The 13278-nt window shown below is 48.7% G+C and overlaps 1 protein-coding gene across 2 annotated transcripts in view; it reads left to right on the top strand.

Moving 5' to 3' along the window:
- Positions 1-2523: 2523 nt before the first annotated feature.
- LOC105560981 (fasciclin-1) overlaps positions 2524-13278 on the top strand; it is a 274172-nt gene continuing 263417 nt past the window's right edge. For both annotated transcript variants that reach the window (XM_012010571.1, XM_012010572.1), the window contains exon 1: positions 2524-3089. In XM_012010571.1, coding sequence (XP_011865961.1) covers positions 2988-3089 — 102 coding nt within the window. In that variant the 5' untranslated portion in view covers positions 2524-2987. The remainder of the gene's footprint in view (positions 3090-13278) is intronic.

Below are 13278 nucleotides of genomic sequence, written 5' to 3'. Positions count from 1 at the left end.
ATGTTTATAATAACTTTCAATTTGTTTAAAACATATTTCCATGTAGATATTCGCCATCTAAAGTCTCTTACGAAAGCAATAAGCTTTATTATCGTAAGTTGACATCCGTTTAGTTTTGAAAAAGTTACAGGTGTTTGAAATTATGAGGGGTTTACGAGACCCATATGCGTGTCAACCGAACTGACAAGTGTAAAATGGTTGTTTAGGAATAAACAGAGCTTGTTAATGAAGCTTACGTCGTTAGCTAGAAAAAGTACAAAGGGAGGGAGAAAAGGGCGAGGAAAATGGACGTAAGAAAATGTCGTGCGAGGGATTCGTTGGGAAGTAATTAAAAATTACGTGTCGCTCGTGGAGGATTATGGTCCGGCGAGGGGGAAAAAAATGGCGGACGTGGGGAGTGTCACGAGCACTTAACTTTTCTTTTTCATGGCCGAGTTTGTTTCGTCTTTAAGGGGCGAGCGGAGCTTCCATGGCGATAGCCGCGTACGTGAAACCCGAGGGGAGTGTGAGAGTCGTAATTGAGGGTCGACGCCCTTAGGGACCTCGAGACCTCGTATACTAGGAGCTTTCCCAACCTTGGCGCTTCAAATTGCGCGATCCTTCGATTACGGAATACGTAAATCGCGCGACGTTAGAATTTCTATTTGCATTCGGGGAGAGGGGATCATTGCGCGTTTGTACGCGAAACTAGTGCCGCCCAGAGTAAACTTGTCGCGGGCGGAGAATTGATATTCACGCTTCGCTAAAAGTGTAATTCGATCTATTTTCCGCGACACTTTCATTACTCGTATTATTCTCGCTATAGCGAGTGCGAGGCGTGCGTTTGCGTATTAATAACTAAATATTCCTGCCTCGTACAAACAAACTGTTATTCGTTAGTCAAACATTTACCAAACTCCAGGCGGGAAAACATATTTCTAGCCGATTAATTCTGCATCGTCGATGAAATTTGTTGAAAACTCCGGGGCGTCGGGCGATGCGCCGCATCTCGAAAACATATTTCGGGCGAGACACCGTGTCGCTGGGTAAAGTACACGTGTTCCGGCGGGCCTGCGCCCGTCGAAGAGGCGAAGGAGGCGTATTTGGATTGCTCTAATTACCGGGGCGGATTGGGACGAACTTAACGTGAGTCCGCTTGTACAAGCGGAGAGAACGGGACAATACGAGAAGTTCCGGGCGTACCGCGTCGCGTTTATATTCGTGATCAGGATCTTTCCTTAATCCGCGCCGTGCCTCAAGTGGTTTCGAGAATTGGTCCAAGTCCACTCCACTTAGCAAATACCCCATGAACTTCTGTTGGAGTTGGCAATTATATCGCTCCGAATTCGATCGCGCTGCATCTCTCTCTCTCCCTACTTCTCGCTATCTTTCTCTCCCCCCCTCCCCCCTCCATCCCGCGATGTAAGACGATGTAACGAACCCATAGGTAGCCACATTAAATCGTAAGCTAATAACTCGCCGATAACAGTCCATCTTCAATGAGGAACGCGAGTCATCGCAGAATTGATCCCCAAACTTTTAACGATCTGACATTTCGCGCGTCCCCAACGTTCATTTCTATAGCGCAAATCTAATTTGTATCGTTTATATAGAATTTATTTGAAAGCAGAGAGAAAGTAAACAGTGAGAACTTTACCCGGGAACGTAGAGTACAATCCGGCCAACTATTCTATCTTGTAGCGGTATCCCTTTAAATTATAAGTTATAGGACTTACAGCCCGGACTTACGCTCTGAAAAACGTAATTCAATTCACTTACTTAACTCGTCTAGACTAAAGAATGTAGCCACATTATCTTTACTGCCGGTACCGCGAAGGAAGGCATTCGACGAGCGCGGGAAACTTTATTCGACCATCATCGGCTCAAACAACGAATCATATTAAAGCCTGAATTGTAATCAAGAACTTTATCCGCCGGTCTCTTACTATTTGACCCGCTTCTCTCGTTTCATCGCCGATTTCAGATTAACATGAAATTAAAAATTACTCGGCGACGAGAGCGCAAAGACGACGTGCTTCGTTTCAAATCGGGATCATTTTTTTCCCCCCGAAATTTAATTAGACGTTGTAATTTCCCGCGACGCGGAAGATCTCGGCGCTTGAGCATTTCGCTAGAGCTCGCTCGATACTCGGAGACTCTGCCGAAATAAGGTCCGCGTGAAGTGATCGAATCGAATGGACAAGATACGTAAAAGTTATTTAATCCGTAGCTATTCTTGTTAAGGAAAGACCGTATCTCGGCACGCGCCACCGTCACGCACGCCAAATGTGCGCGCGCGCGCGCGCGCCGCTGCCGAACGCAACCTGTTTGATATTCAATTTCCGTTCGGGATTTTATCTCCACGAAAAATCGGAGCAGCTGTATCAGGTCGAATTAAAGTGTCATGATCCACGAGCGGCGCGGCGCGGCGCGATCGCGGCGTAGGAAAAGGCGGGTGACGTCACGTGTTCTCGCGGCGGTCGCACGCGCGGGAGGGGTGCGTGACTGGAGGGGGAAACTCGGCTGCGGGCAGGCCATGCCGAAGACTCGTCGCGGGTGGTGGGGTGTAAGAGGGGTCCAGGCATGGAGAGGGCGCAGTACCGCGCTATCCTCCGTATCGTTGACACGTCGAGCGGAAAGAGTGCGGCGAGGAAAGGATTGAGGAGAGAACGGGGTGAGAGAGAGAGAGAGAGAGAGAGGGGGAGAAAGCGAGAGAGACGGTCGCTCGTTTGTCAATCGACACGCACTCGCGCGATTGCACGCGCGTGAATTTTTCTGTTTCCGAGCGCGCGGTGTCCGTCCGTGGAGAACTTCCGGAGCGGCCTCGCGCGAGCGCGATCGAGCCTTGCGTACTCTCGATGATCTATCGGTGATCGATCGCCCGGCGACAGATCATCCGGGATCGTCCGCGTGACGCGTGGGTGAACTCGTTATTCGCGAGTGATTGGTGAAATTGTCCCGTGTGCCTAATCCCGAGGGAGCTGCCGCGTCCGCCGCGAGGGACGACGATGCTGGCAATCCTGTTCGCCGCGGCGCTCGCCGTCGCGAGGATCCGCGCCAGCCAGGTGACCATGGACGCCAAGATACGCGACGACTCCGACTTGTCCCAGGTAAAGGCGAGCAGATCGTGCCGATTCCGGCCGGAGCGCGCCGTCACGTAACGCGGATACGCGCCACGGCATACGCGCGTCCTTGAACCGTCACGCGGCAACGAGCGTGCGCGCGCGAGAGAGTCGCGTTTAAATGGCAGTAACGCCGCGAATGCGGCCCGACGGAAACTCGCAATGCAGCGCGGAGCGCTCGCTGCCGACGATTGTGCAACGTGCACCGCGATGGCATCGCGAAACCGATTGCCCTTTTCAATTCGATCGTCCCGATGCGTCGTCGGCTTTCGCACTCGGCGCTCTCCGCGTTCGCTCTCGCGTTCTGTCTGTCGAGAGACGTACGGTAAGGTGCGACGAACGCGACGAAAGCGACAAGTATTTGCGTGAATCATCGAATTAAATTAACAACGCGATCGATGCTCGGTACAATGGTGTAGACGATTCCCTCCTAACGAGATAAAAACTCTTGGCGAATGTTACTGTCGAAATTATCGGAAATGTCGAAATGTCGGATGGTGATGTATTTTTTCGACGTTCCCTATGCATATATCAAATTTTAATTTCAACAATGAATAAAATAACGACGCGGGCACAATAAGTTTGGAAAAAATCAAAAAGAGAGAGAGAGAGAGACGCGCATTATATTTACACAAATATACCCGCTGTTTAATTTATTTCGCTACTACAACAGCGTGGAAATATCAGACACGAGCCACACGTAAACCCGCTACTTTTCTTTTTTTTCTACATTATATTTGATATTTTATTACATATTTTGTTTATATTATATATCATATTTTGTATCATTGAAACTTAATTTTTCTCTATTTTCGGGATATTTCATTTCCCGTTATTAGAACTGTCGCTTGCACAATTTTTTTTTCGATAGAGCCGCAGAAAATCGATTATGTTTTGGAGTGACACTTCTGTCATACGTCACCTCGCTCGATTTTTTTTCCGCATCAGATTCACGGTTCGACATGATCGGCGGACCTGCCCACTCGGCGATACTTGTTCATTTCAACGTCATTTAATCCCTCCATATCCCAACATGATATCAGCGATGACTGCAAATCCAATTTTTCGTAGCGAAGTGGCGAAATCTGTTTGTCGTTATTTTTCGCGCTTACCTCTTTATTTACCTTCGATTCCGAAGTAATTGATCGCCGGGCATTATTGTAGACGGTAAATCGAGAGAATTCCATAATAGTCAATTGCGCGGTAGTAAAAATGAAAACACGGACGATTGGAGAAACGGGAAGGATTTTGAGGGCCGGTGAGGAAACGCGAGGAAAATGATTGCGGGCTCGAGTGCGATCTCGTCTCTTGGACAGTTACGTGGACGCTCCCGCGAACAATCGAAAGTTTTGGGAATACCGAGCCGGGAGCTACGGCGTTTTCTTCCCGCGCGCACGAAATTTCGAAGCGATTTGCGCGGGTGGTCGGTGCACACGGCCAAGTTGCATTTCGCCCAGGTGGTAAACCGATCGCCGGGGCTCAGCGATGTATGCAGTCGTGAGAACTTTTCCGGGTGGTAACAGGAGGCGAGGGAGACGGCGGGGACAGGGGAGGGGCAGAAGGGCAGAAAAGTTCGTAAATCGGGCGTGCGAGATGTTTCTAACTCGGTTGAATAATGTATGAAACCGGCGGTTATTTACTTCATTAACTTCTTCCACGTGGCCGTAATTAAATTGCGCGAACGGCAAGTTGCGAAGCGACGCCTAAACTCTCATTAGCCTGCATTTTTTCCCCGTCCTTATCCGAAATTCATGGCGATCGCGAAGTTGCGTTTGCCGTTCCCGTCCCTCGTCGAAGTCCCGCTTGCGAGCCGAATAAATTTCCGCGCGGCCGGAATGAAAACGAACGATCCTTCGACAGGTGCTTCGGATTTTGATTGCCGTATCGGCGTAAACGCGCGTAAAAATTTAATGGCGCGATAACGTTAAATAACGTTCGGATACTTAATAAATCGCGGATAATGGAGCGAGTAAAAGGGTATTACCGGGGGGCGAACGTCAGCGCCGCTGCACTGCGCATTTTTTTTTACAGTGTCATTAATTAACGCGATAATCCAATACCGTCGCGTAAATTTAGTCGTAAACGTCGTGACAGTGCGAAAAGCCGTGACGATTTAACGATCCGCGCAAAATAAGAAGGGACGCATTAGCCCTCGTTACATCCGCTCGTAATTCGATTGTTAAACGCGAGCTGCAGCCAGAATGGGCCTCCGCCCGCGGCGGACGGATCTCTCCGTGAATCATCGCGATGTGAATCATTAGAATTGGCTATCGAACCAGCCATCGTTTATATGGGTGTACATTTCCTCCTCATTTCCCATGCGCGAGATGAGTCACGAGTCATTTCGTCGAAATTAAATTAAGTGTTGAGAGGGCGATTTTGTACGCGCGCGTTGGCTCTCGCGGCTCGTCCAGCGGAGTAGCGTATCTTTTCAGAGGATTGCGAATAAACGATGCGGAGTTAGCTTCCACGCGGTATACCTTCCATATGCCGGGCTCTTTCTCATTACTTCGCCCCCGCTTAGGCGAGGGAACTGAGTCCGGCGCGACGTCTACGCCACGAAGCACTCTCACGCACGCACACGCGCGTGGGATGTTCGCGTGCGTACGCGTGTACGCAACGTGCGTCATGGCAGACGCGACAGCACGGCTCTTTTCTCTCTCTCTCTCTCCCTCCCTCTTGCTCTTCGGTCAATGACGTGATTTCGGTTAGACGGAGGAGCTTCGAGGTACCCCTTTGTCTACCAGCGCAGTCTCCTCAGCGGTCCTTGGCCTTTTTCCGCGCGCGGATAAATCTTCGGCATCGCGATTACGATTTCCAATCGGCACATTCTAGTCGATTAAACCATTCGGCGGAGCGCGCGGAGGTGGACGTTTTCTCAGTTACTTAAACTCGTAGATTAAGCGATATAGCAGACGTAACGGATATCAGTAATGTGTGGTGGATAGCAGAGAATTCTTCAGTCAGCGATTTAACACGCCGAGAGCATAAAAGTTTTATTCAATCTCTTAGATCCTAAGACTCTCCGATCGCGTTTTAATATTATTGGATATTGACTATCTATTCTTCTTCGGCATCTTTGACCGGTGATGCATAAGTTCCTTCCCGATTTGCTGGGATTCAGCCTCGGAAGAGCTCGCTTCGCGAGGCGAGTCGGCCGGATCAGCATTTTTCATTGCGTCGACCGGCCGACGTGCTGAATCACGACGGCCGGTGCGTAGGAGGAAATTCCACTCTATTAAAAGATCATGTCGACCCACGGGCGTGGGTCATAATCCATAGGTTAAGAGCCCTTAGGTGTAATACCTACTAGCGTGCGATCCGTATTTATATCTGCCGCGCCAGCAACACCTGCTGCTGCTGCTACTGCACGGCGCCCGATATGAATGGAGTTCAACGGGACTTAGCGTGAATATTGTACGAAAAAAAAGAAGGAAAAGAGTGAAAGGGGCGAGCAAGGCTGTGCGGGGCTCGCCACGCGGAAGAAGCCGAGCGTGAGAGCCCGGCGGCGGCGCCGAGAAAACGACGTCGCTCGTGTTCGCCTTCTACCGCTGAATAACGCGGCCTCGTTTGACGAAGAGGTGAGATTATTATCGGAACCGGCGCGTGAACGTTGCTGTCAACGGTTCCGATCAGCTCGCATTCCGCTCGGTCAATCGTATTAACTCGCCGCGTCGCATGCAGTTGGCTACGCTACCCGTATGTTCTACGTCTATTTAAAGGAATATTCTCAATGAGGGGTATTATGTGTCATATACAGGCTATCAATATACATTACGTAATATTTCTGTCAGAAAATTTCGACCGATGTTATAATGAAATATAGGACGATTACCAGGGTTGGGAAAGTTACTTTATAAAAGTATCTACACTGAAAAAAATTTCTGGTTGAATATGGACGAATCAGATAATTCCTTTAGGATTTACCAGAATTCCTTTAGGATTTACCAGAATTTCTGTAGGATTACAGGAATTCTGGTAAATGCTAAAGGAATTCTGGTAAATCCTAAAGGAATTATCTGATTCGTCCATATTCAACCAGAAATTTTTTTCAGTGTAGTTACGAGTTACCAATTCTGAGAAGTAACGCGTTACAGTTGCAGTTACTCAAAAAGTAACGAACCGTTACTTTCTTGCGATGAAAATAAAAAGATCAAATCTGCATTTGGGTTGTAAAGCGTCGATAAAGGCGTTTATGCTTAGCGCGATCTGTGGAGGTTTAAAGTATATGTAAAGTAACTATTAATGTAACTATTAAATTAGTTACTAGTTTTCGAAAAAAATGTAACTGAGTTAAGTTACAGATGGAGAGAAAGTAACGAAGTTAAGTTAGAGTCACCAAGAAGGAGTAACTGTAACTTCGTTACATGTAACGAGTTACCTCCCAACCCTGGCGATTACTCTTTTCGAAGATTTACACTCTCTAAAAGTCAATCGCTGCATCACTGAATTATATCGCAACTTAAATCAACGAAAGCAATATTAGAGAACGTTTAGGCAATGTGAGCCGTCACCCGTTGAAAATGGTGTAAACAATTTTTTTATATATACCGCATTGGTATTAACAGATTTTTAATCTAAAAAAACCACATAATCTCAGAACACAATTGCACGCTTCGGTCTGCGAAAGTGACCCTCTTCAGCAATAAATTAAACATACTCGGTCCAAAACATAAAATCCGACGTTATGAGATAGCGCAACATAGTCTTTACAATGAGTGTGTATCGAGAAGTGTCAATGTTACTTATAAATCGTGGCGGAATCGCATGGTGTGTGTGTTCACATGTACGTCGTATAGTTGAACTCCATCGTGTTCTTCGTTATCAGTCTATGTCAACGATGAAGGGTACTACTGATATCAGAGATGGTATACATCGCAGAACAGGATAATGGTATTAATCTTTAAACAGACACGTTACTTCTGGGAGACACGTACCTCCCATTAGTGCACAAACTTAATCGGAACAAATTTTAGCATACAGAACATATTTTCTTCCATTTGTCTTACCAACCAGCATCTCAAACCAATTCCGCCTCTCTTAATGTGGTCTATTTAAAATATCAACCGTTTTAAATATAAATACTCGATGTCACCGCCAGTGCACTTGAAGTCAAAGAATTTTCTGGATTGATTACCCGGTAATTTACAAATTTCCCAAAGAAAATGGAATCTCTGAAGCGGCGCAAGCTTATCATGGGACATGGGTGTTGTTATGAGTGGCTCGCGGATCGAGCGCTTTTACATCGCGCCTCTCTATGCATAGCGCTACGAAAAAATTGTTCACAGGGGACATTAGCTCGCGTACAGACTTTCCGATGTCAGTATTGAATGAAAGCTGGCGCTCGTCCCGTCGACGACATTACAATAATGCGTTTCTTGCCTCTCTCTCGCCGGCGCGACGCGGGGCGAACGATTCCGCCCGGCAACTTGTTGCTGCGACAAAAATCGCCCGGACGGTTCTCGCCGGGGGGTTAGTTTTAGTTCCGAATCGATTCGACAAACTATTTCCAAACACGGAGATATCGAGGCCCATTTTCGCGGACTTTATTCAGTCGGTCGATCGACCGGCCACTCTTTTTTACAGCCGCAGACGTATGGTTCGGCGCGCTCGGCGCCGAAATAAAATTTTACGATTCGCAGGCGAAAACGCGGCGTCATAATACCTTGTGTCCATAATCCAACGGCGCACTCGCCGTTCTCTCAGTTACGCCGATAAAATTGTTGACAGCAAAAAAGTCAATCGTACGCTCACAAATGGTTAAGAACAATTGGAGCAAATTGCTATGAAACACTGGCGTCTTTTCCTCGATAAATCGATGACGTAGTAGCGAAATGTCGGGGCGCTATACTTTAGTTCGTAGATCCAGGGAACACGAGGTCTCTTGGTGGCGTATGGGAGAATATATTTCAAGTTTAGTCAAAAGCCTGCAAAAATGAAAGGAATCCTCCGGAGAGAATTCCGTAATTCGCGGCGGGAGAAATAAAGAACGGGGAAAAGACGTATCGGAAAATGAAGAAACGGCGAAGAGATAACGGGTTCGCATTGCCTTCGAACCCCGCTGTAGATACTTAGCTTCCGTGAATCACGTAATCGGGCCGCTGTCTCGTTCTGGAAATGATCGGAAATCGACGCGCCGCGCGAATATGTACCTCCGCCACGGACGAACGAAGGTTGCAAATAACCGGTTTCGTTCCTCCTTCGCTACGGAGGGAAGACCCCGAGAATTAAGAGAGCCGGGTTACCATCGACGACCATTTCCAATTTCAAGCGAGCCGATGAACCGAGAAACGGCGGCTAATAGAAACCGGGCAGCGCCCCGGAGAGCTGACTCGCCGCTCGCGAAAATATTTACGGATAATCTTTGCTCGTAATGGTTGTTGCTTGTCAAATACTTGGCCCGGCGAGCCGCGTGCCCGCGAGTAGCATTTATAGGATAATAGAGCAGAGAATCCGTAGGGCAGGAGCTCATTTTTCGTCTAAGTTTGCGTTCGATTCCTCAGCCAATGAGATGCTTCTCTGAACCTTCATTATCCAGTCCCGCGAATTGATTCCCGCTCGTTTACATCCCGGATGCGTTTGTATCGGTATTCCACTAATTATTCATGATCCTGCTTGGAAATAGATAGAGTTTTACGAGGGGAAACCGCTCAGGCACTGTGGTGTACAGATTTGCGGCATTACTGGGCATTGCTAGGCAATTTTTCGGCATTAGTTGGGGCATTATAAAGATATGAAATAAGATAAAGTAATGCCCGCTGGGCATTAGTGGGCATTGGTGTACAAGATTCTGGTCAGCGGTTTCCCCCTCGGAGGGGGAAACTTTTACGAGGCCTTTCGAGTATCGCGCAAATTCGCAAAAGCATATCTTAAGATTATTAAATTTTCTGGCTCTCCCGAATTGGCCATTCTTTTGCTCATACAACGCTATTGCTAAAAACGAGCGTCGACTCCATTTGTAAGCATGTCTTATTTTTGATTGTTTCTTTTAGAATTTCATCCTTTTGTTTCCACTAAATCGGAGTTTAGCCGAGTCTTTCTCACGGATATGATTGTACCTAGGTCTTCGCGATCTCTTTAGGTGGGACGTAGTAATATGTATCGATCTAAGTACACCGAAGGTCGTGGTGATAGCTCGATTGGGTCGTGTTTGCGGACACCAGCACCGATAGCCTGTTGGCCTTAGCAAGCAACGGCGTATAGGATCCAATTACGCCCGATGCAAATCTGTATTCGCGACCAGCATGACTTCAGATAGCCTCGAAAACAGTTCGCATGACATACTGATAGAACTGGTAGTTTGCCGTGCAGCTGCACGTACGCGCGCTCGCAGTCGGCGAGCTGAATAAATTATGCCCGGTGCGGCATTTAAAAATATTACGCGGGAGCGCCGGGAAATTCTGAAATGTGGAATATTTAGCTCGAACACATTCAGATGCTGATCCGTAAAAGGAGAAAGTAAAAAAAAATAAAAAGGAAACGTTCCGCGCTTCGTGACCATTGAACTAATTTCTAGATAAAATGACGTGGTTTATTAATGTTTTAAATGTTGAACTGATAAAATTGTGCCAACTCGATGATTAACATTTAATAATTTGATAACATTGATCGTTTATCACCGCGTTATGTTACACGATGCGTGGGCGACGATTACGTTTCTACGTGCAATTTCCATTGCATTTCCATGACACTTGGACCGGTCCGGTCGCTTCTCCTTGATATCGGAAAAGTCGGATGGCAACTGCGTGCAGCGGATACGCGGGCGATCAATTCTCATTAACGGCGAAATTAATTCGCGGTAGTGTATGGCGCGCCAGCGCGAGAGCAAGACAGCCCCCCCGAGTTCGGGCGAGACTGGTAGTTGGCCGCATTGTATCGAATTCAATTACACGCGGTGCAGGTTTCTTGTCGCCTTCCAGGCAACTGAACGTGTCCCTAGATAATCGCGAAAACAGCTCGCGTGACACACCGATCTGTGCGGGCGATAGATTATTACCAACTATATCCGCAGCGGTGTTTCGGCATCGCCGCCCACGCATCATATCGTCTCCGTGTGATGTATCGCATTCAATTATGCACGATGCAGATTTCCGTTGCCGGCGCACGGATTATGGGAAAGTGGCTTTAGCGATTAGATCGACTCAATAAGCCATTCGGTGGCATCCAGTCGATGTGGATCGCTAATCGCGATCGTTAATTGCTCTTTCGACTGTACGCGCCTCTTACCCTGATCTTTTGTCTTGACTCTTACTTGAAATTGACGGAACTTGGGCTAATCGTAATGCGCTGAACGTTTATTCGTTAATTTTTTTTCAATTTCTACTTGGTATCGCGCGTGTCGCGCATCGATCGCCCGGTAAATCGCAGAGACGGTCTCAAAATGTCTCAGGTACACCTATAACTTTTCCTCTCCGAGGACTGTCGTTCTCATGTACGTACGTCTATATAACCATTGGCTCGGCGCGGAAATTCATCGTGGTCGCTAACTATCTCAAACTACCGCTACTTTCAACGTGGCAGCCTAACTATCTTAAACTGCCAATGCGTCTGACCGCTCTCTATGCACCGCCGAGCGCGGTTCCGCGTGTCCTTTAGCCCGCGGCGATCGTCGAAAATTGACCGGATATCCCAGGAATTTCGGCGGCTCAAGTTCGATTCTCGTTGGGAATTGAGACGAAATGAGAGCCAGTCGGTCCCGAAGTGCGAAAGGATTTACACGCGGGAAACTTGGTCACCGGCGCTTTCAACTCGAGTCGGCGGGGTACACTTCCGCACTTTGCGTAATCGAATGTCGCGCGTGCTTGTCACACCGCTTCGCTGCTCAAAGCAAGGCTCTCCGGCAACAGCCGGGGGCTATTCGTTTAGAACGATTTGCGATGACGTCCGCAGCATCGCGATGTCGTATTTAATACGATTATCGAGCGCGGGAGGATAATAAATAAATTCGTGGCTTAAAGCGGCCGCGTTAAATTCAATCGGTTTTAGGCCGGCTCCTGCGCGAATAGAATAAAACATCTATTCCGGAGATCAAAGATCTCTTTGGATTGTAAAGGCGGTGAGAGACGGCGAGAAAGAAAGGCTGGAGCGCGCGGGAGCGGGGGACGACGGAGGAAATTCCGGAGTCACGATCGTCGCACGGCGTCTTTTCGCCGACGCGGCACACGGCTCTGGTCTTTATGGGGTTCCATATTTTACGAGTAACACACGCCACCCCTAGCCTTTTTCTCCTCGCTGCCCCCGGAGGCGTCTACACGACGTATTGTTCCGGTTTTCGAGAAACGGCGCGCCCGCCCGCTATCGCTCCAATCCCGCCGGTGGATCCGTCGAAGCGCGGCCGCGTTTACGGCCCCCTCGCTCTCCTTTTCGCTTCTCTCTCTCTCCCTCTCTCTCTCTCTCTCTTCCGTTCTCCTGCGTCTCTCGCAGCTGCATCCAGATCCCGGATGCATCGGAATCCCGACGCAGCGGAGCGATAGATCGGCTCTGGGGTGCTTCCACCGTCTGGTTTCCCGGACGATTTTCGTCGCGCCGTCGCCGCCGCTATCGTCGCGACGCTTTTATTTCGCGAGTGGAATCCGGCATACCGGCGTAGGCGTCGCCGCGTCGCGCGCCGTTTCCATATTCCCGGGTGAATCCGGGATGAAAGAAAAAAAGGGAGGGAGAGAGAGAGAGAGAGTGAGAAAAGTTCCATGACTCGAGAGAATAAATGAAAAGAATCTCGCGCCGCGAGTCGACTCCGGTCTCCTCGACGCGCAACGTTGGGTTGGGATGGCCGGGGAAAAACGCGAGTTGTCAATGCGAAGTTCTAAGACTATAAGAGAATCCCTGCAGCTCGGCGTCTGGGGAAAAGCGCGTTTCTTCCCGCCGCGATGGGCCCTTCGTGGGAAAGCGCGTTCTCCGCAACGGTGCACGTTATCGCTCGCGCGCGTACGGACGCCTCGCGCAAACCGAGCGGGATGCGCATTGTTTCGTCTCGGCACGAACCGCTTGTTAAAAATATCCGGTCGGGGTTTAAGGGAAAGAGAGAACAAACCGTCGAAAAGGGAGAGAGAGCGAGAGAGAGAGAGAGGTGGAGGAGGAGGAGATGGGGAGAGAGACCACACTCGTTGCAGCGAGTTCTACGGTGTCCGTTCACCTTGGCGAGAGAATCATCGTGTTCGATGATTCGATTCCCTTCTTT

The sequence above is a fragment of the Vollenhovia emeryi genome, unplaced genomic scaffold (genome assembly GCF_000949405.1).
Source record: "Vollenhovia emeryi isolate VEMERY1.0 unplaced genomic scaffold, V.emery_V1.0 DF939215.1, whole genome shotgun sequence".
In the NCBI taxonomy this organism is placed as follows: domain Eukaryota; kingdom Metazoa; phylum Arthropoda; class Insecta; order Hymenoptera; family Formicidae; genus Vollenhovia; species Vollenhovia emeryi.
The sequence above is the reverse complement of the archived record's forward strand: the minus strand, read 5'-3'. Positions and strand labels throughout refer to the sequence as shown.